General features: G+C 41.6%; 2 protein-coding genes across 6 annotated transcripts in view; one reads left to right on the forward strand and one right to left on the reverse strand.

Annotated features, from left to right (window-relative positions):
- elf1 (E74-like ETS transcription factor 1) overlaps nucleotides 1-10,783 on the forward strand; it is a 40,062-nt gene extending 29,279 nt beyond the window's left edge. For all 4 annotated transcript variants that reach the window (XM_067599716.1, XM_067599715.1, XM_067599718.1 and 1 more), the window contains 7 exons: nucleotides 3,521-3,695; nucleotides 4,288-4,392; nucleotides 4,725-4,886; nucleotides 5,025-5,108; nucleotides 5,786-5,978; nucleotides 6,175-6,531; nucleotides 7,711-10,783. In XM_067599716.1, coding sequence (XP_067455817.1) covers nucleotides 3,521-3,695; nucleotides 4,288-4,392; nucleotides 4,725-4,886; nucleotides 5,025-5,108; nucleotides 5,786-5,978; nucleotides 6,175-6,531; nucleotides 7,711-8,512 — 1,878 coding nt within the window. In that variant the 3' untranslated portion in view covers nucleotides 8,513-10,783. The remainder of the gene's footprint in view (nucleotides 1-3,520; nucleotides 3,696-4,287; nucleotides 4,393-4,724; nucleotides 4,887-5,024; nucleotides 5,109-5,785; nucleotides 5,979-6,174; nucleotides 6,532-7,710) is intronic.
- A 3,577-nt stretch (nucleotides 10,784-14,360) lies between these two features.
- The window catches only part of tnmd (tenomodulin), a 63,692-nt gene continuing 53,446 nt past the window's right edge, over nucleotides 14,361-24,606 (reverse strand). The window contains exons 5-7 of one of the 2 annotated variants that reach the window (XM_067599720.1): nucleotides 21,341-21,503; nucleotides 20,069-20,172; nucleotides 14,361-15,834 (exon numbers count right to left, since the gene is read on the reverse strand). In XM_067599720.1, coding sequence (XP_067455821.1) covers nucleotides 15,625-15,834; nucleotides 20,069-20,172; nucleotides 21,341-21,503 — 477 coding nt within the window. In that variant the 3' untranslated portion in view covers nucleotides 14,361-15,624. The remainder of the gene's footprint in view (nucleotides 15,835-20,068; nucleotides 20,173-21,340; nucleotides 21,504-24,606) is intronic. The other variant, XM_067599721.1, reaches the window with a different exon arrangement.

Genomic DNA, 24,606 nt, shown 5'->3' on the forward strand with positions numbered 1-24,606 from the left:
AATGTGTACCGGTATCTGTATGTGTGTATCTAGAGTGACAAGTTGTCACTGGATCCCTGAATAGCACGGGTTCAGGCCTAACCTGACAGACCAGTTACAAGGCTGCTTGGAAAGAGACTGGATAATTCCACTAAAAGGTCTTGCATTGTTCCAGCGCTACAGTTTTGTTCTTTGCTGCACCCATTCAGCCTGTTATGCAAGCACTATGCCCCTATTTACTAAGTCCTGGAAATACCCCCCCAAAAGGAACAACACTGTAACCTACTACTGCAGTGGCCATTTTGTTTCTGCTGACTGTTGTAAAGATTTACTTTGGGCACAATAAGGCTGTAGGAGGTAGAGTGGGTTCTGTAATGATTAGCCTTGCTATTTTGGTTTTTAAATCAATAAGGTGCCCCCTAAGGTGTATCATGTAATGCCGAATGATATTTTGTGATTTTCTACACAATCAGGTCTGTTCTGATCCATCAATGGGGTAGCCATAAACACGTCTTCCCTTAATTTTAAAAGAAATAACAAGTTGTTACATTTACAAGCTATTAAAAATAAAAGCATTTGGCTTCTAGGTAAACAACCTTTTTTAATTATGATAGTATCTAGTTTCCGTCACGCTACTGGCTGCTACACTCAAATATTGTGAATATTAGGTTGTTGAAAGTGTAAAGGCAGTTGGACACAATTGAGACTGAGCAGGTAAAGCAGAAGAGAGTTTGGTGTGGGAGGGGGGGGACAGCTTGCACAGATGCTGTTGCTTTCAAAGGCAGAATGGGGAACTCAGAAATGCAAATCAGTCTGATTCTTATCGCTCCTGTTTCCCCACTAGAAACACTATTCAAGTCAGCAAAGAGGAAGGAGCAGTTAAAACCTTTATGATGTTCAATATTATTTGCGTTACACGGAGGGTGCCTATTCTCCCGAGAGCCTAACCTTCTCACAGCTTTACACTCTCAACAATAACAGTTTATCTCCTCCATAGTTATCATCCTGTGCACTGCAATGTGTTTCTCAAACTGTCAAATCAACCCTCGGTTAACATGACAGTACAAGACTAGTTTGAAGGTGTTCCCAGTAAAAACAGAACCCAGTTAATATCAAAACAGCGACGGAGACAGCAGCTTCAGACGTCTCATGCTCTGTCAGCAAACTGTGTGGGATTCAGACTTTCTGCGTTTGACAGGGAGGGGGGTGGGAGGTGCTGCTGTTTCAGGAGCTTAGCAGACCAGTAGTCAAAATGTCTTCGTCTGCACACACACACACATACACACACACACACACTTGACTGTATCTCAAGGACAGCAAGCATCAGTAAGTCCAGATGAGGAGATTTGTTAGCCTCACTGTCTTGCTATCTGATAGTATGTCTACCCAAGACTCCGTTTAATGGGAAACATTCTGAGTATGTCAGTGAGACATTGATAGTGTCTGTAGTCAAAGCAGAACTCAGGGTTCTTATTAGCCCCATGTGGCCTCATGGTTTTGCTGCTGAGATGACACAGGCTTTTTGTTGTTGATCTTCAAAGCTATGATAGGCGTCTCGCGGAGCCATCTTGCTCTAGACTCACAGACACCTACAGTATATACTAAACATACAATACTTGAACTTAAAAACAATCCTCGGGTAATTACTGCTGGTGCTGTGTAGGAGGCCTAACCATTTGTGTTCAAATAATGAGCCGGTCTGTTAGTTTCCTGGTTAAAGTGTAGCTGAAATAGGCTTGTAGCCATGGACTTCATTGCCCCCTTCTCCCACCCCCACGGCTCAAGGCCCAGACACCTGGTATGCCCCAGAGGTCCAAACCAACAATGGACACTTGTGCAAAGAGACAGATAAGCCTTTATTCATGCTCCTCTTACTGCACCTTTTCCCCATCCTTTTCCTCCTTTTAATCAGGTCATGACTGTAAGAATGTGGTCTGAATTGATCTACATTGTTTGGCTAGAATTTAAATGAATTACTGCATAACACACACAGACACATATTTAAGGAATAGCAACAGGCCACCAGTTAACATTTTCTTTTTATTAACTGTTGAGTGTTTTGAATGTGAGAGTTTTATGATACATCTCAGTTGCCCGTAGTTTAGTAGACAACGCAAATTCTCCTGTTAGTGCAGATTGGCAGCACTGTAAGTTACATCATGGTATTTAGGAAATGCATCGGGTATGCATACATGCAGTTTTGGTTTGAACAAATAATAAATCTAGAAACCATTCCTTAAACACCCCACACTCCCTAAGGCATATTTCTTTATTTACATACACATGATGGTAATAGAAATAATTTCACTACATTCTTGAAGTGTAGTCTGCTGCCATCTCCTGGTGGTTAGTTGTTTTCATCTGAATCAAAATACCTTAAATGACCTATTAACGTAAAACAAATGTCATGATTATGGTATAAAAACCAATAAATCCTGCACATTTTGCATGTTTTTAATGGTAATGGTATTTTGCTGTGATTTGGGAGAAGTCAAAGACAAATTTCCACCGAGCTGGACAATAAAGTCAATCAATCACACTGTTGATCACTTGTACCCACTTTATTAATGACTTTTTGGTCCTTAGACCTTCATCAGGTAAAGAGTTGAACTTAGTCCAGCAGCCTTTCTGGAGTATAAGAACTTTGTAGTGACTGTTACCTGATGATTGAGTTTAATTGATGCCAAGTCTTATTCACATCTTCTATCTTCTATTATGTCGAAGTGGTGTTTTTTCATATGCTTTGAAGTAAACAAATGGACTGCTGTCACTTAAGGTTTCTGAAACCAGAAAACATGAAAATAAGAGTATTTCAGAGGACCATATGACTCACTTATTCAGAGGACTGAGTTAGTCCCCGCATCTCTCCCAATGACACGATCCAAGTGCCCAGTGAGCACTCTTGACATAGTTTGTGTTTGAGGAGCTTTCAGTCATGTTGGGCTTCTTAAGTCGCTCTCAGTGGTTTGGCTCAAATTCTGGTATTTCCCTCTGTCCCCCTGCGCCTTCATGTTTTAGGCTGTGCCATGCCTGAAATGAGACGGCAAGGTTAGAATTCCCAGAGCAAATTTTGGACACGGTGAAACGGGGTACTTGCCTGGAATTCATGATTAATCCATTAACATTCATTTGGGCTTATATAATATCTGAACATAAGATTAACTTCTCAGGAGAAGTAGGCCAAATCAAACAGCTGGCGCCTGTCTTCTTCAGTAGGTCCCTGTGGACCGCTGCAGCACCACAGAAATGAGCTCTCCTCCATGCTACGTGCCTCCACATTAGCTGAAATTGAGTATGAATCTACAATATTTTACAAGGCAATAAAAATAAGAGACCAAGTGAGGTTATAACATTAATCTGCTGTCACCAGGGGTTTTCATATTGTATTTATGATGTGTAGTGGAGGAATTAATGGTGTTTTTATTGCATATACACACGCATATGCACAAAGACAGTCAGTCCCCTTCCTCCCAGACATACTGTGGCTCCTATGTTACGACATCTTATACCATCTTTTTACCTCTCTCTGCTCTCTGTTCAGCTGGACGACCCGTCAGTATTCCCAGCGGTGATTGTTGAGCAGGTGCCTGCGGCCGATCTGCTGCAGGTCTACTCAGGCCTCGAGTCCGACGAGGTGACCAACGGCATCATGGTGGACACCACCCTCCATGTGGTGGAGGCACCTTCCATCTTGGTGGGAGGGGTGGGCCTCTCAGGTAAAAATATTTTACTTTGTTATGATTTTAAGATAATCATTCAGCTCAAATATATCAATTCCAATCAATTGCTACCATAACCTACTTTCACCTTTCACCAAGAACAAGTAATTACTTGTGTTTGAATGGAGCTCTTCTTTCATTTTTATTTTGCTTATATTTAGTACCAAATTACATTATTCCTTTAAATTATTTTGAAATTGTGGACTAGTAAAATAAATCCTTACCCACATCTACAGTATTTAAAAGATGAGTTAGCCTGCATTTTTTTTGCCATTCAGGACCCCACTTCCCAAATTGTATATATTCCTACATTAATATTACTTGCACAATTAACCTAGCAACAGAAAGGTCTTGTTTGTGCAACCTTAACTTGGTACAAATAAAACTGATCCTGATGTTACCTTTAAACTCAATTAATGCTCATGGACAAAAAGGACAAAAGAGCCTGGTAGTCATACTAGTAGTAGTAGTAGTAGTAGTTGTTGTAGTCATACTAGTCATGATACAGTCATTATATAATAACAAAACAGGTAAAACAAACTTACCTACAGGGACCTAATGTTGAATTTGCTTTTTGTCTGGTTGGTAGAAACAACAGTCTCAGGTGCAGAGGACAGCATGGAGACGAACGAAGCTGCAGCGGCTCTTCTGAACATGGAGTCGCCAAACAACATCTTGGATGAGAAGCGCATGAGTAAGATATTTTGCATTGTTAATATTCTACCATGTCCATAATGGTGAAAAATGTTTCAATTATAATCTATCATTGATCATATTTAGGGAATAAGACACACACATTCTTATCATATTGGGTATTTTTTGCATTTATTTGACAGTTCACACTATAGAGAAAAAATGAGGAAAGAGCAAGAGGGTTGACATGCAATTAAGTCCCTCGCCAGAACTGGGGACATTACTACATGGTATATGTCTTAGATGACAAGGCCTCCGAGATGCTTCATGAGACTCATTTTTACGGTGTGCTCATGCTTTGTCTGTATTTCTGTTTCTTTGGTTTATGTTTAGTCCACACCTACGGCACTCTGCTGGAGTCAGACTTGACATACGCCCCTCTGAGGCCTGATCAGTTGGACAACGGTGCCCTTGACATGTCGCTAGATGAGGACACTTCATCCATGGATGAGATTCCCCAAAAGTGTCCCTTGAAACCTCAGAAAAAAAACAAAGGTAAGACTCTCATTCTTCTCCTCCTTGTTAGAACATAAGAATGATATTTTCTACTAAAATTTCAGTGTTGTAGGTAATTGGATGATTTCACTGTGACCTTCCACCTTATAATACACTACCCCTCAATTTGAATCACAGTGCGGAAGCCGCGGGCGGTGCGTCCCTGCTCTCCTATCACCACCCCTAACCTGCCACTCAGGAAGAAGAGCAAAGAGGGCAAAGGTAAGCCTCACTAACTAGTGCGCTTCTCTGTAATGAGCCAATAAAAATCAAGGTCTCTCCTCCTATTGTGTATGCTCCGTTTCCTCCTGTGGAGTGTGAAAACAGCAGTCCTCAACCCCTGCAATCCAGTGGGGTTGAATCTGGGCAAGTTAATGGATGAGGGGATCTCAGAGTGCTGTGTTTCACAGGGAAACAGAAGTGATTGCAGGCTTGAGGGCACATTGATGCTCCACCGATAGAAGCAGACTAGAGCTGCTCGATGCGAACCCTCATTGCACCATACAGTGTGACACAAAGAGGAAGGGGCTGGGGACAAGTTCAGCTGCACACATATACATCACCCTGTCATGGTGTCTGGGATTCAAGTGACTATTGGGAGCGTTGCTGTTTTTAACCACTTCTGGCCAAAGCATCTCACAAATTAGAGTAATATACTTCCAGGCTTGGTATAATTAATTCTATTCCAAGGCACTCACACACACAAATGATACAGTAGCTATAAGGATAGAGTGGTTTCTACTATAACCCCATAGTTGCCATATAACATTTTTAAGTAAAACTCTAAAATAGAAAATTAATTATAGATGTCTATGGCACAGCTCCAAGGTCTCACCATGAATGTCTGACGTGCTTTAATGTTAAAAACATCTTAATTTATTCCCCCCCCCAATTTTCAGGCAACACCATCTACCTGTGGGAATTCCTTCTGGCTTTACTGCAGGATAAAAACACCTGTCCCAAATACATCAAGTGGACACAGCGGGAGAAAGGCATCTTTAAACTGGTGGACTCCAAAGCAGTTTCAAAGCTTTGGGGTAAACACAAGAACAAGCCTGACATGAACTATGAGACTATGGGAAGAGCTCTCAGGTAAAAGGAACATACTGTCGAGCACCGAAAGCTTTAACCTAATTTCCCAAAGTGTTGCATTTAGCGTTGAACCTTGCAGACGTGCTTCCATAGATATGTTCATAATAAGACACTATTAAATTTAACATACATTAAATTTGAATGATGATAATGTCTTTAATGTGTTAAGCAGCACCGTATCTACTTTCTCCTATAGGTACTACTATCAAAGGGGTATCCTGGCTAAAGTGGAGGGGCAGCGGCTGGTCTACCAGTTCAAGGAGATGCCAGCTGATTTGGTGGTGATTGAGGATGAAGACACAGGCTCTGATGGTAATGCCGCCTACGGGAACCAAAGGGCTACCAACGGGCGGTCTATGGTCCGCGGAGGATCCAAAGGGCACGGCAGGGCTCACGGTCACCACCAAGTGTCAGTGAGGCAGATGAAGAAAGAGCCTAATGATGAATGTCTGTACCAAGAAGCCAATGGTGGGCAGACCGAGCATCTTCTTCAGTCTGTCCATGTGTTGCAGGCCAACCAGGGGTCGGCTCAAGATCCGGCACAAGCTATGAGGTAAGAGGTTGACAAGAGGAGCACATGGTTTGAACTACATATTATTATATTACTGCACACACTATTAGCATTTTGCTACACTGCACAGAACCTCAGACGTCTTTTGAGCAGGACTGTAGCACAGTAGGTGATTGTGATAAATCAGTGAATGTATATCTATATCCATCTAACATTTGTTTTGTGATTGAGAGTGCATGAAAACTTGTTAGCAAGTGATCAGAAAATTCAAACTGTTAAAGAGCAAAAAATAATGGATAAATAGTTAAAACATCCAGCTGCAGTTCAAGTGGTAGTTGTAGAAAACAGACCCGACCAAGCCTAAATATCAACAATTTAAATATCACTATTTCTTGAAAAAATACTGTATCAGTATCCATTTTATATAAATAATATGTGTCAAATAACATCCAGTTTAAAACCAATTTCGATGAACACATTAAAAGCATGACATGTGGTGTTGATGAAGGGGTACTTGGTCCCATCTGATAGGGCGATGGGAAAAAAACACTTTAATTTCTTCTCAGCTGCTTTAGGATCTTCCAAACCCACACACACACATACACACACACACACAAACACACACTTACATGAACTTGGTGCTCATACATGTGGACTCCAGTCGACTCGCTGTCAGCCTTATTAATGGCTGTGACATCTTGAGATCTATTATCTGTGAAGTCAGCTTTTCAGAAATTGAGATGAACTGTTTGATTAAACCATTGATGTACTGGAGGTGGACACTGCATAATATAATCCAATCCTACCTTTGGGAAGCTTATAACATTCGATTTTTGTTGAAACTATGTCAGCGAGGTGTTGGCCAAACTCCTTCATACTCTTTGTTATGTCCACTGTCTGTATTATCAATGTACTATCAGTCATTTGGCTCTTTCAGAGCTGTTAAACTGCAGCTGGGAAACAAGGAGAATAATGGTTTCTGCAGTTTGACTGACAATGCCGTTTGTTATATTAACAAGGGCATTAGTTCTGCTGTTTAGGATCATAGCTGTGCGCTGGGTAACTTTCTCAACAGGGTTCCATTAAAAAATAATCCTTGTCTATATTTGCTGAGATACAAACTGAATATTCAAGCACAGCAGCTCTGTCAGAGAAGATGAAGAAACATGAGTGCATATTCTGTTTTGCAGTTCTCTAAGCCGTTCAGTTTTGTCTTTTCAGAACCATCAGTGCACCCATGGTCCTGACATCTCCTGGTTCTCTTCAATCTGTGCCCCTCACCACTGTTCTGGCCAACGGGGACTCCAGCCACTCTTCCCCCCCTCGGGTTATACTCCACACCATGCCCTCCACCACTGCAGGTGGTAAGGATGTGCTCACCATCCAGACCGCATCTCTAGCAGGTGGAGCCAACGGCCTGCAGGACGGCCTCCCCCAGCAGCTCCTGGTCACCAGCCTGGGCTCTTCTGCTGTCTCCTCCTCCACCTCCTCCTGCTGCACTTCCCCTCCAGGAGCCACTAATTCCACTGCTTCCAACCTCAACGGCCTCCCCCGCCTGGTCACCATCAACACGACCTGCGGGCAGACCATGGTGGCCCAGCAGCCCGGCACTGTAATCGCCACCGTGCTCAAATCCAGCGACCTCTCCGGGCTGCAGATCAAAGAGGAGATGCTGGACCCCAGCTACTTCCAGTCGATGGTGAATGGTGATCCATCACTGGCGGCAAATACATTTGAGAAGGAAGAGATGGAGGAAGGGGAAGCTGAGCTGCAGTATAGGACTGTGATTATTGATACCAGTCAAAGCCAGGGCCAGGACGCTGGAAGTGAAACTATAATTAATGGACATTCCTCCCAGAGCAGCAGCCCCAGTGAAGGTCTGACCCCTGTGGAGGAGCTGGAGGTGCGTGGGGAGATGTCCCTGCAGCCTGAGCAGGGAATCAAAGGCCTGCAGGAGCTGCCACTCTCTGTCCAACTGCCTGCAAACTTTATCCAGATTAAGACAGAGCCTGCGGAGGCCTAAGGCTGCAGGACTCTTCTTCACAAGCTGAACCAAAAACAACAATTAAATCCATTTTGACCACAGACTTTTTCTTTTCCTAACACAGTGATCTGATCAAAGGTCAGAGTGAGGGATCTAGCAGCACGTTGCTCTTAAAGGTTGGTCAGTTCAGCCTCAGGATTTATTGTTTACTCACATATTCTGTGACCATGTGCCTAATTTTAAAAAATTCAAGGGATTTTGTTTTGTTTTTCTAAGAAGTCACTTTTCAGATTTGGGATTATCCTCTGTAGACATGAACCCCAATACACAAAGATACACAAACACACAGAGCAAATGCACACATATATAGATCAACCTTCCCCTCTAGGAGAACAGCCATTGGATAAACCAGGGATCCCTGTCTACCAAATGTGCCAGTTAGTTATTTTCTTACCTTACATCTCATTGGACTTGTATGTTTAAAGAGGCAACAAAGATGCAACAAACCAAAACCGGGGACTGAATGCCAAATGGTGCAATGAAATCAGACTTCTGAGAACGTGCAGAGTGTGTGTTTGTGTGTGTTTCCAAAACCGCATACAGGTTCCTGTTCCCATGGATGAGGGATGGATGCCGCGTCACCGTGTCCAATCTGGTGAAAAAACCCCACACATCTCAGAGTTTAATTGAAGAGTGCCTTACAGGAAGTTCAAACAACTCAAGACTCTTTCTTGGAAATGTCTGGAAAAAGATGAAAAATGGACTAAATGGCTTTTCAGACTTTCAGACTTTTAAGAACTTATTGCTCATTTATTTTCATATAAAGAAAAAAAAAGTATGCATTCCCTCTCTATTACTCCTGGCCTTAAAACACTGTGTTACTATGGAAATGGGCATTTTCTGTTCACCAAGGACAGTCCAACATCAAAACTGTTTGTAGAGCTACAGACCGGAGGCACAGCAACATAGGGAGGCACAAATGGAGAGAAAGAAAATGCAGGATAAAATAGATTTTATCAGCCCCTGCGACAGAAGCTTGTATGTCCAAGGTTTAAGTCCTGTTTATATGAAATGGAATATATATGGAGTTATATATGTATACATATAATATACAAGTGAGATTCAATTTTAAGGCCACAGCGGATTTATTTATTTTGTGAATTTCTAAATTCTGTATAAAAAGGCACATTTGTCTTCTATATACATGTGTAAACATGAGGGAAAATACAAAGAATATGAGCATAAATACCAGGAAGCTTATTTGGCAGTTGTTTTTTTAAGACCAGCATTTTTCATTTGTATAGCCTTCCATATAATCAGCTTTGGTATTTTCTTGAGTTTTGGACTTGAGTGCTCAGTGCAGCATCATTATTCCAATGTTTTATTCTCTTACATCCTATTGTAGATATCCTCTGTTGTGTGTTTGAGTGAATGTGTTTTGGTTCTCCCTTTCCAGCGGACATACCTCTTTACCTTTTTCAACAGTCAGGCAGTCGGGGCTATGCTTTCAAGATATTATGTTCTGTGTACTGCTTTAAGAATAAGTATCAAGTGTATCAATCAGGATGTCTTTGAAATCATATATCAAATTTCTTTGTTTCTTTAGTTATTCGGTACAAAGGTGTACCTCTCCTCTCCTCTCCTCTCCTCTCCTCTCCTCTCCTCTCCTCTCCTCTCCTCTCCTCCCCTCCCCTCCCCTCTCCTCTCCTCTCCTCTCCTCTCCTCTCCTCTCCTTGCCTGCTCTCGGGCCGGTCGTGTCTGTGCCTTCTTTATTTGTGGTCCCACTTTGTTAAGGATCTCTCAGGCCAGCCATCCGATTGGCCCCCTCGGTCCTTCCTGCCGAGGATGAAGCCATATTGATCCAGAGTGGTATCACAGCTAAATTGGTTGTATTTTCCCCTGGACCGTAGCTGCAGAGTGAGGACATTCAGACATACTGACCTCCATCTGCACTAGCACCTAAGGATAAGAGTTGAATGCTGCTTTTTACAACCCCACATCAGCTGAGGGGCTCTGGGTCTGCAAAGACACTCTGAATGTATACTTGTTTTAGTACATGCTTATGCAAATTTACGACAATCAATTATTACACTGGGTTACATTTGCATTAAAATCTGGTAGTCTTTGCTGCTTTTTTGTTGTTGTATATATTCCTGTATCTGCACTGTTGTCTGTGAGATGTTGAGGTATGTCCACTGCTTATGTTTTGTTGCTTCTATGGGTTGTCCACAGCTTCCCTAATTCTGAATATACAATAGATTTTTAAGAAAAGTCAATGTATTAATTAAAACTAAATCTTCCTCCATTGAATATGTTCTTTTTTTTTTGTTGCAGACAAAGTGGGTTTGAAATTGTGAAGCGCAGCAGATACATAAATGTCACGCAAGACATTGAAAAATTAAACAGCAAACAAAATTAAACTTGGAAACAAATAGTTGGCAAGGGGTTACTAAGTCAATTAATTTCTACTGTCGAGATAATGAAACTGAAGCGTTTTCGCCTCAGAAATTCAAAGTCATATTGTTGGGCTGTTGCAGCTTTGGGGGACATTCGACCACATGGCATTTGAAGAGAAAGAAAAAGCTAGTGTAGGAAACTGGATTGGAGCCATTAGCAGGCCAGAGACTGATTGGACTGTACTTAAGAGCACTGCTTCTCCAGTTGCTGTGGGTGGATGAATACATTAGCATGTGACATGCCCAGAGCTGAAGACAGCCGAGTCTGTCACCACAGCTTGCCGAGTGAAGTGCGTGTGTGTGCGTTTAGGCTGTGGTTGGCGAGTGGAAGGGTTACACTGACTTGGATTGATTCTGTTAGAGCATGTGTTATGTTGATGTGTGTGTTCGTATGTGTGTGTGTGTGCATTGTGGGATTGATTGTGTGTGTGTGTGTGTGTGTGTGTGTGTGTGTGTGTTCAGGGTGTTGAGGAAGCTGTCTGGCAGCGGGGCTTGCCTACTGTGCCTAGCTCTGTCTACACCCACATGCACAGCTGGGTACCACACAATCCATCAATCTTGCCATAGGGTTAACACATGCGTGCGCGCACACACACACACACACACACACACACACACACAGAGGAAAAAACAGAGCTAGAAGTTCAGTGACAGCCACTGCCACCGCTACAACCTCCTTTACTCCAGCAAACGCCTTCCCGAGCCTTTTGCAGATGGGAAAATTGTTTGAAATGAGTCAGAAATCATCATGCAAGCTACACATTGAGCAACAAACAACCCTCCATTACATCTAAACAGACACTTTGCTTTTTCTGTTCAGCGGTTCATCGATCGCCTGCCATATGGTAAGCGGAGGTTGTTATGGATTACTAAAATAATGAAAGGCTACTAGCAGCCATTATGTCTGTGCTATTCCTTTGGTTAGTGAGTCAGAGACCCTGAAGATGGAGCGAGAGCCGTGTCCTGGGAGAGGAGGACTATTTCTGTGTCGCCTGCAGCCACTGACACAGTGCGAGTGTTTACTGCTGTGCCATGCTGCCTCTCACAGTGGGAGCAGTTGAAGGATGACGGCTGACATTATTGTGCCTCCAGCCTGTAGCAGGAACGGTACAGGGAGAGCTTATTTAACCATCAGGTTACCAGACTGACTGCAACATTACAGAGGAAAGGAGTTGGCTGCAGTCTCATGGCCATTGTAGCTGTATACAGTCTTTTAACTTGACAACCTGCAGACAAGGTTAGATTTAAAATAAAGCACTCTGAAATCTGAGTTTTCTTATGAAAGCAAGAGTAAATGGTACAGAATGGTTTTAAAGTGCAAAAAAAAAGAAAATGAGAAAAACAACGTCTGGTTTGGAGATGCTGTCTCTGGAAGCAGTACACCTCTCTACACACAAGATGGCACTGGTAATACATGTGTCCTCAGCAGAGCCTGAGTCTCAGTCTGCAGTGGAGAGAACTATTCCTTCAGGTCACTAATCTAAATACAGACACTCCTCATACATTGGTTTTCACTCTCCTCCGCCCTAGAATAGCAACTCATGGATCTAAACGAACGAACGGTTATTTGAAATGTAAATAAGCAGCTGGGAGTGAAGTTTCCCTGCATTTTTGATAAGTAACAAAAGGAATTAATTCACTTGTGAGCGTCAAAGATAGTGGCCATTCCTCGGGCCAGGTAGGCAAAATCCTTTGAACTGCGCCAACCTGGTAGATGCTCAGTATCTCTGTTTATCCTGCAGAGCAGTCGATCTTGTTTCCTCTCCTCATCAAAACAGTGATAAACAACTGCTGGAAGGGGGTTTTCCTAGACAGTGTATAAAATGCATGAGAAAATTGTGCGGGGCTTCATTTGAGATGATATATTCTTTCATTCTGTCTGCGAGGGAAGAGCTCACTGTCGTAGACTCACAGATTTGCCTCATATCTAATGAAGACAGTATTGAGCCACTTCACACATGATGGGAATGCAAATCAACCTCTATTTATATAGACGTTTAAATATTATTAAAAAACATTTTTTTTGCAGGCTAAACTCCACAGAGTTGGTATTGTTTACCTGCCCTCTTTACATATTTGGAGTAGTTTTTAAATTCTATTAAACAATCCTTTCAATAAGCTAAATTATTTGCTGAATATCACATTATGTACATCACATATTATATTATATAAACACTAAGTGCAAACATCTTCAGAAGATATTGATTTGTGCTGGAGATTTGTTTCAACCAGATGCTTTCAATGATGTCTGGAGATTCATGCAACACTTGTTACTGTACCGTATGCAGTTTTTAGCATGCATCAACTGTAGTGTGATCATTTATTTACATTATCTCCTCCATCCAAGCGTCTTTCTGGGCCTCTTTAACTCCATGATGATTTTTAATTGTGAGATGTCTGCACTTTAAAAGCTTGACTTTCATGGTTAATATTGGACTTTTGTCCCAACGGGCATGAGGAGCTCTCAGGGAGCCAGCTGTAATATCTGTATCAGCCTCTCCAGTCAGGGTGAGCCATCCCATTCAAAACGACTCTCAGGGCTTCCATGGCAATTTACTCTCACGACTACACAAAAGAGTCCTCCGAGTCCTCAGAGACCTTGCCAGATAGACAACAACTAACAGCATCTTACGAAAAAATAACACTTTACACTATTCCCCAACATTGTGAGTGGCGAAGCTCTATAAGAACAACAAAACCACCAGCCACAGCAGCCGCATAATGCTGAATACATCCGTTTTAATAAACACTTGACTATTTGATGTGATGAGTGGCGAATAGTGAGAAATGAATTATATAAACACTGATTTTATGAACTTTTCAGAACTGCCTCTGGGGCTTTGCGGTACACTTGTCAGTTTATTTGAAGTATGTTTGCAATTATTGCATTTGTTAACTCATGCCACTATTTTTTTACTTGACACGTTGCTTTGGGCCATTGACATTATTGATTTAAAAATAACAATATGGTTGCAGTCTGAACTCGTTTATGAGCATATCCATAAAACATTTACATACAGTAATATGTTTTGCCCTCTTTTTCACAAAATCATTTTCACTGCCAATTATTATTGATATCACTGACATTATTATCACAGTGAGCCAACATGAGTCAACAGCCAGATTTACTTACCAAGTGAGAGGCTGTTATATTACTGTAAACAAAGCACTGTTTTGCATTTAATACACAGGAGAGTTTCAGGAGATAAAACTGAGAAAATAACAGCGTATTTGTCTATTTTTTTCTTGTCATAATACTTTTAATTTGATGCTTAATGTTTTTGCTAATGAACAATGGAACTAATGGTTAGAATGAGATCTGTCTATTATATGGATTCTTTCAAACCCACACCAGTTTTCACACAAACACCCTGGGGTATTAAGCTTCTTTCAAGGAAATCACATTGTTTCATATTATAGGACAACTGAGATTATTCATACAATGAAATTTTAATTGGAAGAAATCAGGAAAGAGATAAGAAATACACACAAGACTTCAAAGCAAACTGTGACAACAGTGAGTGCTCCGCGTTTTTGTCTCTCTGTTTAACTTGTGAATATCCCACATAGCTTGAATACTCTTGGGCATTTATGCACCTTGTTATTTTGATGACAGAACATCAATTACAAATGCCTATCTTGCTTGCTTATCTCTTAGTTGCAGAGAGTTATTTCAGCTTGACAGATTGAGATGTGGTGTTACAGATTAAATCGCCTCAGCAAAGAAGAGACTGTTTGAACAGTTGCACTATTTAAAGCATTTTGTGGATTGCAACAACAGTGAAAACAATGGAGGATAACACAACAGTAACTACATCAAAATGGACAGCTGGGGTCTTTAATTATACTGCACTTCCTTAGCATGACACAGAAACAGAGAAAAGGATTTGCTGAAATACATGAAGACAATCAGGAAACGCTTGATGCCTGGACTTTGTCCTTTCTGTGAACATATTGCATAAAGTGTTCTGCATCTGGAGTCTTTATATATTTTAGTTTAGTTTTAGATCATTTCTAACACATTGTGCATCCAGGAAGTGCTGAATGACCAAAGCAAGATTGTTTATTGTATCACTGTGATGATGTTGACTTCATTATTTGGAGATCTTATGGTTTGGTTTTTATCTGCTATATCTGTCATATAAGAAATAATAAAACATGATCTTAAAAAAACAGAGAAAAACAGAGAAAAGATATATAGTTAAATATATAATGAGATAGCACCACTTAAAGGTTATACATATTGTTGTTGTACTGTATGTACATTTTATACACTACAGTATATAGGTCAACTCTGTTGAACCTATAAAATAAAATAAAAAAAGAATGCATAGAAAAGTAAGGACAGACAGTCCTGAAGTATATTTTAGAAAAGATTTGATATTGGTGAAATCTTCCAAACTAAATTGTACTCATTGCACAGGGTCAAATTGCAGAGATACCAAATGGGTAGATAAACAAAGAAAACTAGACAGCAGTAAATGGCTGATGCATTTTAAGAAAGAATCAAAATGCTCCAAACACCATTTAGACTGTTTATACTGACTAATACTCAATGGGGCAAATTTCAGATTGGATAATAATTGTGTGCAATGGACTGCTTTGCTCTCACAAGTGGTCTGGAAAATTTATCATAAGGGAATTTGCACCTATGATGACATGAACAGTTTTGCTCCCAGACAGCACCAGCTCTCATCAAATCCTCCCCAGCATACGGGCGATCCACCAGTTGCAGGGCATGACAATCTGACAGATGACCCGACCTCCTTGGTAATAGTATGGCCACGGGTTGAAACCACCCAGGGGCTCGTGGTAGCGCCGGCAGAAGCGGTAACCACGGCGACAGTGCTGGCAGCAGTAGCCGTTGTCATCCAGACGATTATCCAGCTCGATTCCGACGTCTCTCTGCAGAGGACACAAGGTTGGGCAGGGTTACAATCACACACATGACAAATGCCGGTCCTCCCAAGGCAAGGACAGAGGAAGAAGAAGAAGAAGAGGAGGCGTGAATTGATGAGCTTGCTCCACTTGTAGGTCAGAAGAATATATGTAAAAACCAAACAAGAGTGAAAAGATCAAAATTGATGTCTGAGAAAATGCAAAGTTGTACCATGCTTGATGACCGTGACAAAGAGATCAAGATAGCGGTGAGAATGAGCTAGCTTGATATAAGCTCCAGGAGAATAAAACATGATATAATACCCTTGACCTTTCTATTATGCCATGAGATAGCAGTACTGTCAGCTGCGCAACGCTCCATCTCTGATTCCAGTATTCACAGCCTCTCTACCGGTGCTATCTTCAATCAAAGGGACTCTAACGTTGGTAGTTACCGGCATAATTACACTATTTCTTTCATCTCTGACCTCTTAACTCCCTCGACTGAAGCCCACACTGTGCACCAAAATGGCTACTCCTCCTCCAATAGAGCATTCAAATTAGAGCTCCCCATGTCTTGGCGGCCTCACTCTGACCTTGACTTTAAGTGCATGGCACATTCCTAAAGCAATTAGCAGAGTAATGATCGCCTAACAAGGATTCTTTCATTTGCTCTTGCTGGCTGCCTCTGAATTTATAGAGGGGCCAAATGAAACCCAAACGAAAGGTAAATTGGGTAGAATTAATGGTCCTTGGATTTTTCCATTGTGCTGGTTGGTTCATGCCCTCATAGACTCGTAGGGGCTGAGTGCCATGCCTTTGATCAAGAGCAACTCCAAATGGGGTTCGGAGAAGTGCCACTTAACTCACCACGCGAGTTGAGGCAGCAACTGCCCTCAGTGTGCAGTATCATATGACCACATTTCAATCTCTTTTAGTAAATGAATCCTCAGAGACGATCTGGCGCTGTCTCGTTAAACTACTCGGATCCAGGAGTCAACGGGCCTTGCGCTGACTTCGCATTCAGAACAAACTGGAATAATTCTTTGCAAGTGCTTACAATGACTCAGCTACATGCAATAATGCAGAACAAAACACATCCACTGCTGGGAATAGAAAATGTGTGGGAATTGTTTAAGAGGACAGGACCCGTAGGAACACATGGCTGAGTCCCTCTAGTCCCCTGCTACATTAAGAATGGGAATTCATGGTTTTCTTGCATCTACTCCGTAAGTCAGTGGGTAGTCGATCACACTGGTTTACACACATTTTATGATATTTTCTCTTCTGTAGCAGTCAGCGGACTATAATTGCATAACACAAAATTCCTCACAAGCATGACTCAGAAAAAAAAAGCAAGCATTTGATGTGAGCTATGATAAATTGAGTAAAATTACACACTCATGAAACATTCTTATAACACACAGAAAGGGTGGGACAGATGATATCTAGGATGAGTTTGATTTATTACTATGACAAGTGCAGGTAGGCTTCTAATGATTTATTGTTTCAGTCAAGTTTCAGGTCATCAGCTTCCAGGCAACAATCTGTTATGGAAACAACACGAAAGCTGTCAATGGACCAACGATAATCTTATCTGCTCCTCACAGCCCAAACTGGGATGTTACGAAATCGGGAGCTCCAGCTGAGAAAATGAAGGAAATATTTTATTCAAATGATGCGGCTTTTATCAAAACAAACAGCCAATAGGCAGCATTGTACCTTAAAGACAATTAATCAGAGCTATCCTTTTAAAACGGAGGGTACATATTAATCACTCTGGCTTTGAGTTGCCGTCTCCAGTGGGATGCTGCAGTGATAAGAATGGTTCACCTTGGGAAATCTGAGGCAGTCACTCACAAACAAGCAGCATTAATGAAGAGTAAAAGCCATTACCCCCTTGCTGCATCTGATTTCATCACACTCTCAGGCTCGCAAATACACATGCAAACACATTCACACACACTCTCGCACACGGGCACCTCTGTGCATAATGTGAGGCACTGGATATGAATTAGTCTGCAGAGTAGCAAACTGCGTCAGTCATTCAATAAGATGTAACGAATCAAAGCACGACTCCTCTAATCTCCACACTTGGTGGTGTTATTTCACACACACTGATCACCGCTCTTCATGAGCTTGAAGCACATGCCTGGATGTGTTATTAAATCTCATAGCAGAGCTCATCACATTCATTCTAGGATCAAAACAGCAGAGATAACATTTCTGTTTCATACCCTGCTTTGTATTTGAAAAGGGTTTTCACACAGGACAGTGCAACGTACGAAATGCTTTGCCGCTTGTCCTGATCTCAGATTTTCATCTCACTGTGCTCTACAGTGACGTGGAATGACAGTGAAATCGGATGTAATTGAATAAGGAGATAGTCATGTATTTCAGTAAACTCTGCCGGTTTACCTAAGTGATAAGGAGCTTTAGCTTCAGTGTGAAGATTCCTCTGGAGGCACAAACAGCTCCTGCATTCATGTATTTGAATTCCTTCAGCTTTTTTTTTTTTTTTTGCTCTGTTATGCATGAACAGGCATCTAGTCAGACCTGGAACATGGCTTTCAGAAGTTTGTAAGGAGGATGCACACCACGGTGCAAGTTCAACACACAATACAAACACTCAGACACAGGGAGAAACACACACCAAATATTTTTATATGTGTATGTATGTATGTAAGCCTTTTCTAAACTGAGGTCAATTCAATTTGGAAACCCATCCTTGCTATATGGGTCAAGGACAGTGGAACCATTCCTTCAGCCTTGTCAGATGGTAGTTATTCAGTTTGAAATTTCCAGGGCCACACGCTGCACTCTGACATGGCAGCCATGGCAAAGGTCAGCTTCATATATCTGCCAGCCTCTGTCACAAGGACTCAAACAATTATTCTGCTTTACAAACGCGCACCGTGGGGAGAGGCGGCACTGAAATTCAGATTTATGAAACGCAGATGAGGGGCCATGGCAGATGAAGTGAATGCCTGTTTTTTCCGTCCCCGTGTGTGCATGTGTGTGTGTGTGTGTGTGAGTGTGATAGATAAAAGGATGTAGGTACAAAGAGAAATAGTGCAGCAGTAGCAGCAGACTGTGTGTGTGCTTGGTTGAAGGTGTTTTCTGACTGTGTGCACATTTACATGAGCTGTGGCTCTGGATGAAGCAAAAAAAAAAAAAAAAGGTTTGGCTCACACATGTGGCATCCCACTGGCATGAGCGGGAGTTCAGTCTCCCAATTACAGACTGCTGCCTGCCCTCTGCTTGGTCACAAAGCCCTTTGTTATCGCTGGACCCACAAACAGAGCCTGGATGTGCTGCTGGAATGGATTGCAGTGGTGTGCATTACTCAGCTGATAGAGGCAGAACGTTTCAAAAGGAGAGCCGAGTTTTTCATCCCCTGGTATGTTTTAATTGCATAGCACTGCATCTCCTGCCGCAGACGATGAGGGAGAAGACAGAGAAGCCGGGCGAAATTGAGGAGTTGAGCAGGAGGTGTTTCTGGGACGGGCCTGATAAATGTCAACATTATAGGATGTCTCATTTCTCTGCGTGTCTCTCACCATTTCTTACAGCTCTGAGGAGGAGACAGAGCTTGAGTCATTATCCTTGAATTTAGCTTTAGTGGCTATTCACCTGTAAGTGCTGAATGTGTGAGTGTGTGCATGTGTGTCAGATATCTACCCCGTGTATGTGCTTGGTATCTTTTGTGTGCAACTGCAGTTTTTTGTGCATAATTCCTGCGTAATATATTCCAGCATATGATTCTCCCTCAGAGTCAGGGATAATTAATCATACAGCATTGAGTGGTTTACATGCAGTACACCAAAATATGCCACTTGGCCTTTCCATTCATTTTATATGATTTGATAATTAAAGCATTATTAATAAATGTAACTGATCTGTGCAGCAATGAGTGACCTTGAGAGTGCTTCTTTGTACAGCGCTTTCCACTGCCGCAGAAAAAAGGAAGTGAAAAAAGGCACTAACAGGCGCTGTAGGCACAAGTTGCTGCCTTTGAAAGGCTGGATATTCCTCTCAATTAATGGAGAGACATTAAGGGAGTCTTCAATGAACTGGCCTTACTTAAACAGATATATAGAGCAATTGCTATGCCCTCTGGTGCACAAAGTCAGTTTTAACATCAATTAGTGAGCGATTTATATGCAGAAAGAGTCGAGGCAGAGTTAGAGCTGATTGAAGTGGCTCTACTGTATCTTGTGGTGTGGTCCTCGGTTGATGTGCTGCAGAGGAGCCCACTTACATAGTCGTTTACGGGTACGTGGTCCAGGACATCGCGGGCAAAACGTTGACCTGTGACCTCTGCGTCGGGCGTGTCGACATTTTCTTCCTCGCGGAGGTCAGAATCTTAATACACGAGAGAGATAGGAAAGAAAGAACATGTTAATATACTTGCAAGAGTTTTTTTTTAATTGTTTGAAGTAAAATGAGAAAGTTCTTGGATTAAATGTTGGCTTGTACACTGTTTTCTCAGTGGCATGATGTTAATTACTAACATTCGAGAGAAATCTGCAAGATTTCATTCCAAGCTTTTTCATGCTTGTGTCAAACAATGGTGTTGCTGTTGTGATAGTAACACTCGAATCATTTTCCACAGATCCTAGCTAGTAACGCCTACACATCATTTTGAGAAACATCTCAAAAATATCAAATTGCCAATGACCATCGGCAGTGATGGAATGTAACTAACTAAGTACTTTTACTGAAGTATTCCACCTAAGTACAGTTTTGAGGTACATATACTCATTTTATTTTAGTATTTCCATTTAATGCTACTCCTACTCCACTACATTTATCTGATTGCTGGAGTTACTTTGTAGATTAACATTTTACATACTGCACACACCACAAGTAGTTTTTTGTCTATTCTCTCCAGAACAAGGCAGCACTCTATAGTTCAAAAACAGGAAAAAGACGAAGCTTTTGTAACTTTTTGACGACTGAATGTCTTCATTTCATGAAACAAGTGAAAAACGGTGAGTTAAATTCAACCTGTATTAATAGAATTCAACAAGTTTTATGAATTTTCTAGAATAAGGGGACATAAATAATTCATATTTTAGATGAGATGAGATTTTAGATGAAGATTTGTTTGCAGTGTGAAATATACAAAACTCCACCTTAACCAGCCAACATTAAAATGCTGCTTACATGTACATCCATAGATGATAGTAATCCAACAATATGTTACACATTGTATATTCTTTCACTTTTTAAACATTAAATACATTTTGCTAATAATACTTCTGCAATATTGAGTAAAACTTTTACTTGTCATAGAGTGTTTTCACACTGAGGTATTAATAGTTTCAGCTAAGTAAAGGATCTGAATATTTCTTCCACCAGTGATCATCTGTCTCTCAACTTTCCAAACACACAGAATAGCCTGGGCCGGCTGCTCATATGGTTGGGAAATCATGCGGTCTGTACAGACATCCATATGGCCTGCGGGGATGCCCTCCAGTGAGAGTGTTAATAGTCTGCATTTAGAGGCAGAGATGCCCCCTGCTCTCACCGCTCAGGGGGGAGGGATGGATCCAGTGGATGGGCAGCTCCTGGCAAATCTCCCAGATCTTGGAGTCGAAGAGGAATGCTGGGTTAACGATGGGCTCCTCAGCAGGAACCCACACTTGGGAGTCCTCCACCTTCATATCCATGGCCTCAGTTTCATCCACCTGCTAGGAAACACACACAAACACACACATATAGCACGTCAAAGCTTGCAAAAATGTCCCACAAAATATGGTCCTGCATTTACTAATTGATTGATTGAATTTATTGTCCACCTCAGTGAAAAGGCACAGCAAAATACACACACTACACATAATGCAACACCATAGCACAATAGTGCAAGAAAGGCATGTAGCAGCAGGTAGGTTATATAAATAATACCAGAGAGCAGATCTTGTAAAATAACAAGTGTTCCCTGATGCAGTCATTCTGTGTTTAATGCCTGTATGGTAAAAGGAATAAAAGACTTCTTGTATATTTTCCGGCTGGCCCTTGGGGCCCCGAATCGACGGCCAGACGGGAGCAGCTCAAACTCTGAGTGCTGAGTTTAATGGGAAGAGAAGCAGAGGGTCAGCGGCTGTGCTGCGCCCCCGGAAGCACCCTTCCCCCGGAAGCGCCCTCCTCCCGTGGGCCACACAGCAGCTAGAGCCTCATCGTTTTATCTATCACCTTTCTGTCCACAGTGAGGGCGGCAACTTCCTGACTCTGAACTCCCACTGCCCTGACTCCCTCCTTTTTCTCTCCCTCATCCTCCTCTCAAGCCTCGGGTACGCTCTTTCTATTATACATCATTGAAATTCACAGACAGTGATGATTTGACTTTTAAATGACTTTAGAAGTGGTCTTCATTACTCTGAGTGTGGCTGCAATATTGTTTAATGTGACAGACACAATAAAGCCTTGCATTCTCCTCCCTCCCCCTCTACCCCCCTTCCCCTCTTCCCTCCCCCTCCACCACAATGCTTCGCTTGGCACCCAACACTATCAGTGGGCTTAATTTGTTGATACTGTAGTTCATGAGCTGTAAAGTAAACTATTATTGCTTAATGATAGGGACTACATGTCAGTGTTGTCTAATAGAGACATATGAAGGGGATTTGGTAATGCTCTCCCCTAACAGTGCAGATATTTATTTTCTTCATGTATATGTAAATACACACACAAACAAACCCCTCTTCCCATTCCCTTGTTAATTAGCAACCCAGAACAGAAAAACAGTTCACTTGACAAATGTTTTTACAAGGTGATTTTCTCCCAGTCTAAAGCTTAATTGCACATTAGTTAAGCTTGACGTAGAATCCTGGGGCTATAGTAGGAGCAAGAATCATTTATACTGGGTCATGCCCCCCTCCCTCCTGTTCACCCCTGTCACTCTCGCTTGAATTAAAATTTGCTTTTGCTTCTTGTTTGTCATCAAGCGACACAGTGGTGACCTGCAGTGGGGGTAACCCCCCCCTCCCAAAACAAAGTTAAGCATATTCTGTCACATTAAAGATTGTGTTTGGGCAAGGGAGGTGTTTAGCCAAGCTTTTGACACACTTGCCCTCACTTTTAAGTGCCGGCCAGTAGATTAATGTTGACTCGGAGGACTGGTGCAGCTGGTGGTGGTACAGTGGAGGGGGTGCTCTGGCATTGAGCTGGCCACAGAAATTAAAATCAAACTGGAGGAACACAAACAGCTCTCTCTAATTGGACCTCTTAACCACTGAAGCCAAGTGAGTCTTCTCTGGAAAGTAAATGGAGGTCACGACACGGGGCTCACAACATGACTTTGACTTCACAGTTGAGAAACGACTCCAATAACTTGTAGGAGAGAGCGCCTGGGGGGAAGTGGTAAAGGTCAGCATTTTAGCATGGGCAAGGATTTCTAAATGCCAGTTGACAAGCACAAAGACAACATGATTACAGTCCTCCAGTTTATACACACATTTGAAAGTCTTTTCCATTTTGCTATTGACAAATGATATATTATTAGGACACAAGCAACTTTTTATCAAGTATTGGACCTTGGGAATGATGGTAATTTGTTTTGTGCAGCCTGCTCCTGGTGTATGTATAATTTCCGCCTACAGTGCACAACTTAATTATACACCAGTTGTGCTGTAGTTAATGAATTTACCCTCTCCTGCCATTGTGTCCCGAAGGGGGACACCCGTCTATATGACACATTGTTTAAAGTGTTGCTGTGTTCACTGGAGATCAACAAAGATTTTCTCATAGTACCCAATAGCATTACCACACATATTTTTTGTTAATGTTGTGTACCAGGTGATGAATTTTAGTTCACACTCCTATGCAAGCAATTTAGTCAGCTGGCACTTACTATAGGATAGATTCATAGTTTTTCAAGTCTGTCTTAAAACAGTAATTAGGTGCCACAATGAACACTGAAATAGGTTTTTCTTGTTGTAATAATTCCTCCTGTTCATACTGGCCACTTGGAGATTCTTTCCAAATGTACTTATAATGGAAATGATGGGGGACAAAAATGGACAATCCATGTATTTAAAGGTTTATCTGAAACTAATATGAAGCTTCAGTCATCAATTAAGTCAATATCTTTCAGAATCACTGTCTGGTTAGAGCCAAAGTCCCATTTTTTGTCACTATCCTTCCACTGCAGCTCAACAGGGAAACACAGAGAGGGAATTTTACACTAAAAATGATCTTCAGATAAAATTTAAAATTTACTTTTGCACAAAACAAGGACTGTGGATTTTGTCCCCCATAACTTACACTGTAAGCACATTTGAAGGGGATCCTCTAATGGTCAGTATGAACGGGAGGAATGATTACACCAAGAAAAATGTGTGTCAGTGCTCATTTGGGAACCTGACTATTGTTTTAGGACAGACTTTAAAAATTGCAAACCTATCCTTTAAGGGCACAAATGGTCACGACACACCAGCATTTAAAACATTTCACACATTTCACAATTCAAAATTCATTGTCAGTAAATGGTGCAGTAAAGAGAAAATGGAAAAACACTCAGAAAGCTTTTTTGACAGACTAGTGCTAGCATGTTTCCAGCTGGCTAGTGAGTACAGAGTTATCTCACTATGGTAGTTTACCAGCTAGCCTGCGTATTCCCTGAGCCCTTAGAACCATATATTTTGCCTGGATCAATTTTACTGCACACTTTCAGCAGCTGGAGACAATTAACTTTTTAGTTTTGTGTTGAAGAATAATCTCACTGGTCAGCCTGCAATTCACTGGGCTCATATCTTAATGGAGACACATATGAGACAAAACAAACAGTACTATGTGCTT

This window comes from Thunnus thynnus, chromosome 9 (assembly GCF_963924715.1).
Source record: "Thunnus thynnus chromosome 9, fThuThy2.1, whole genome shotgun sequence".
Lineage (NCBI taxonomy): Eukaryota > Metazoa > Chordata > Actinopteri > Scombriformes > Scombridae > Thunnus > Thunnus thynnus.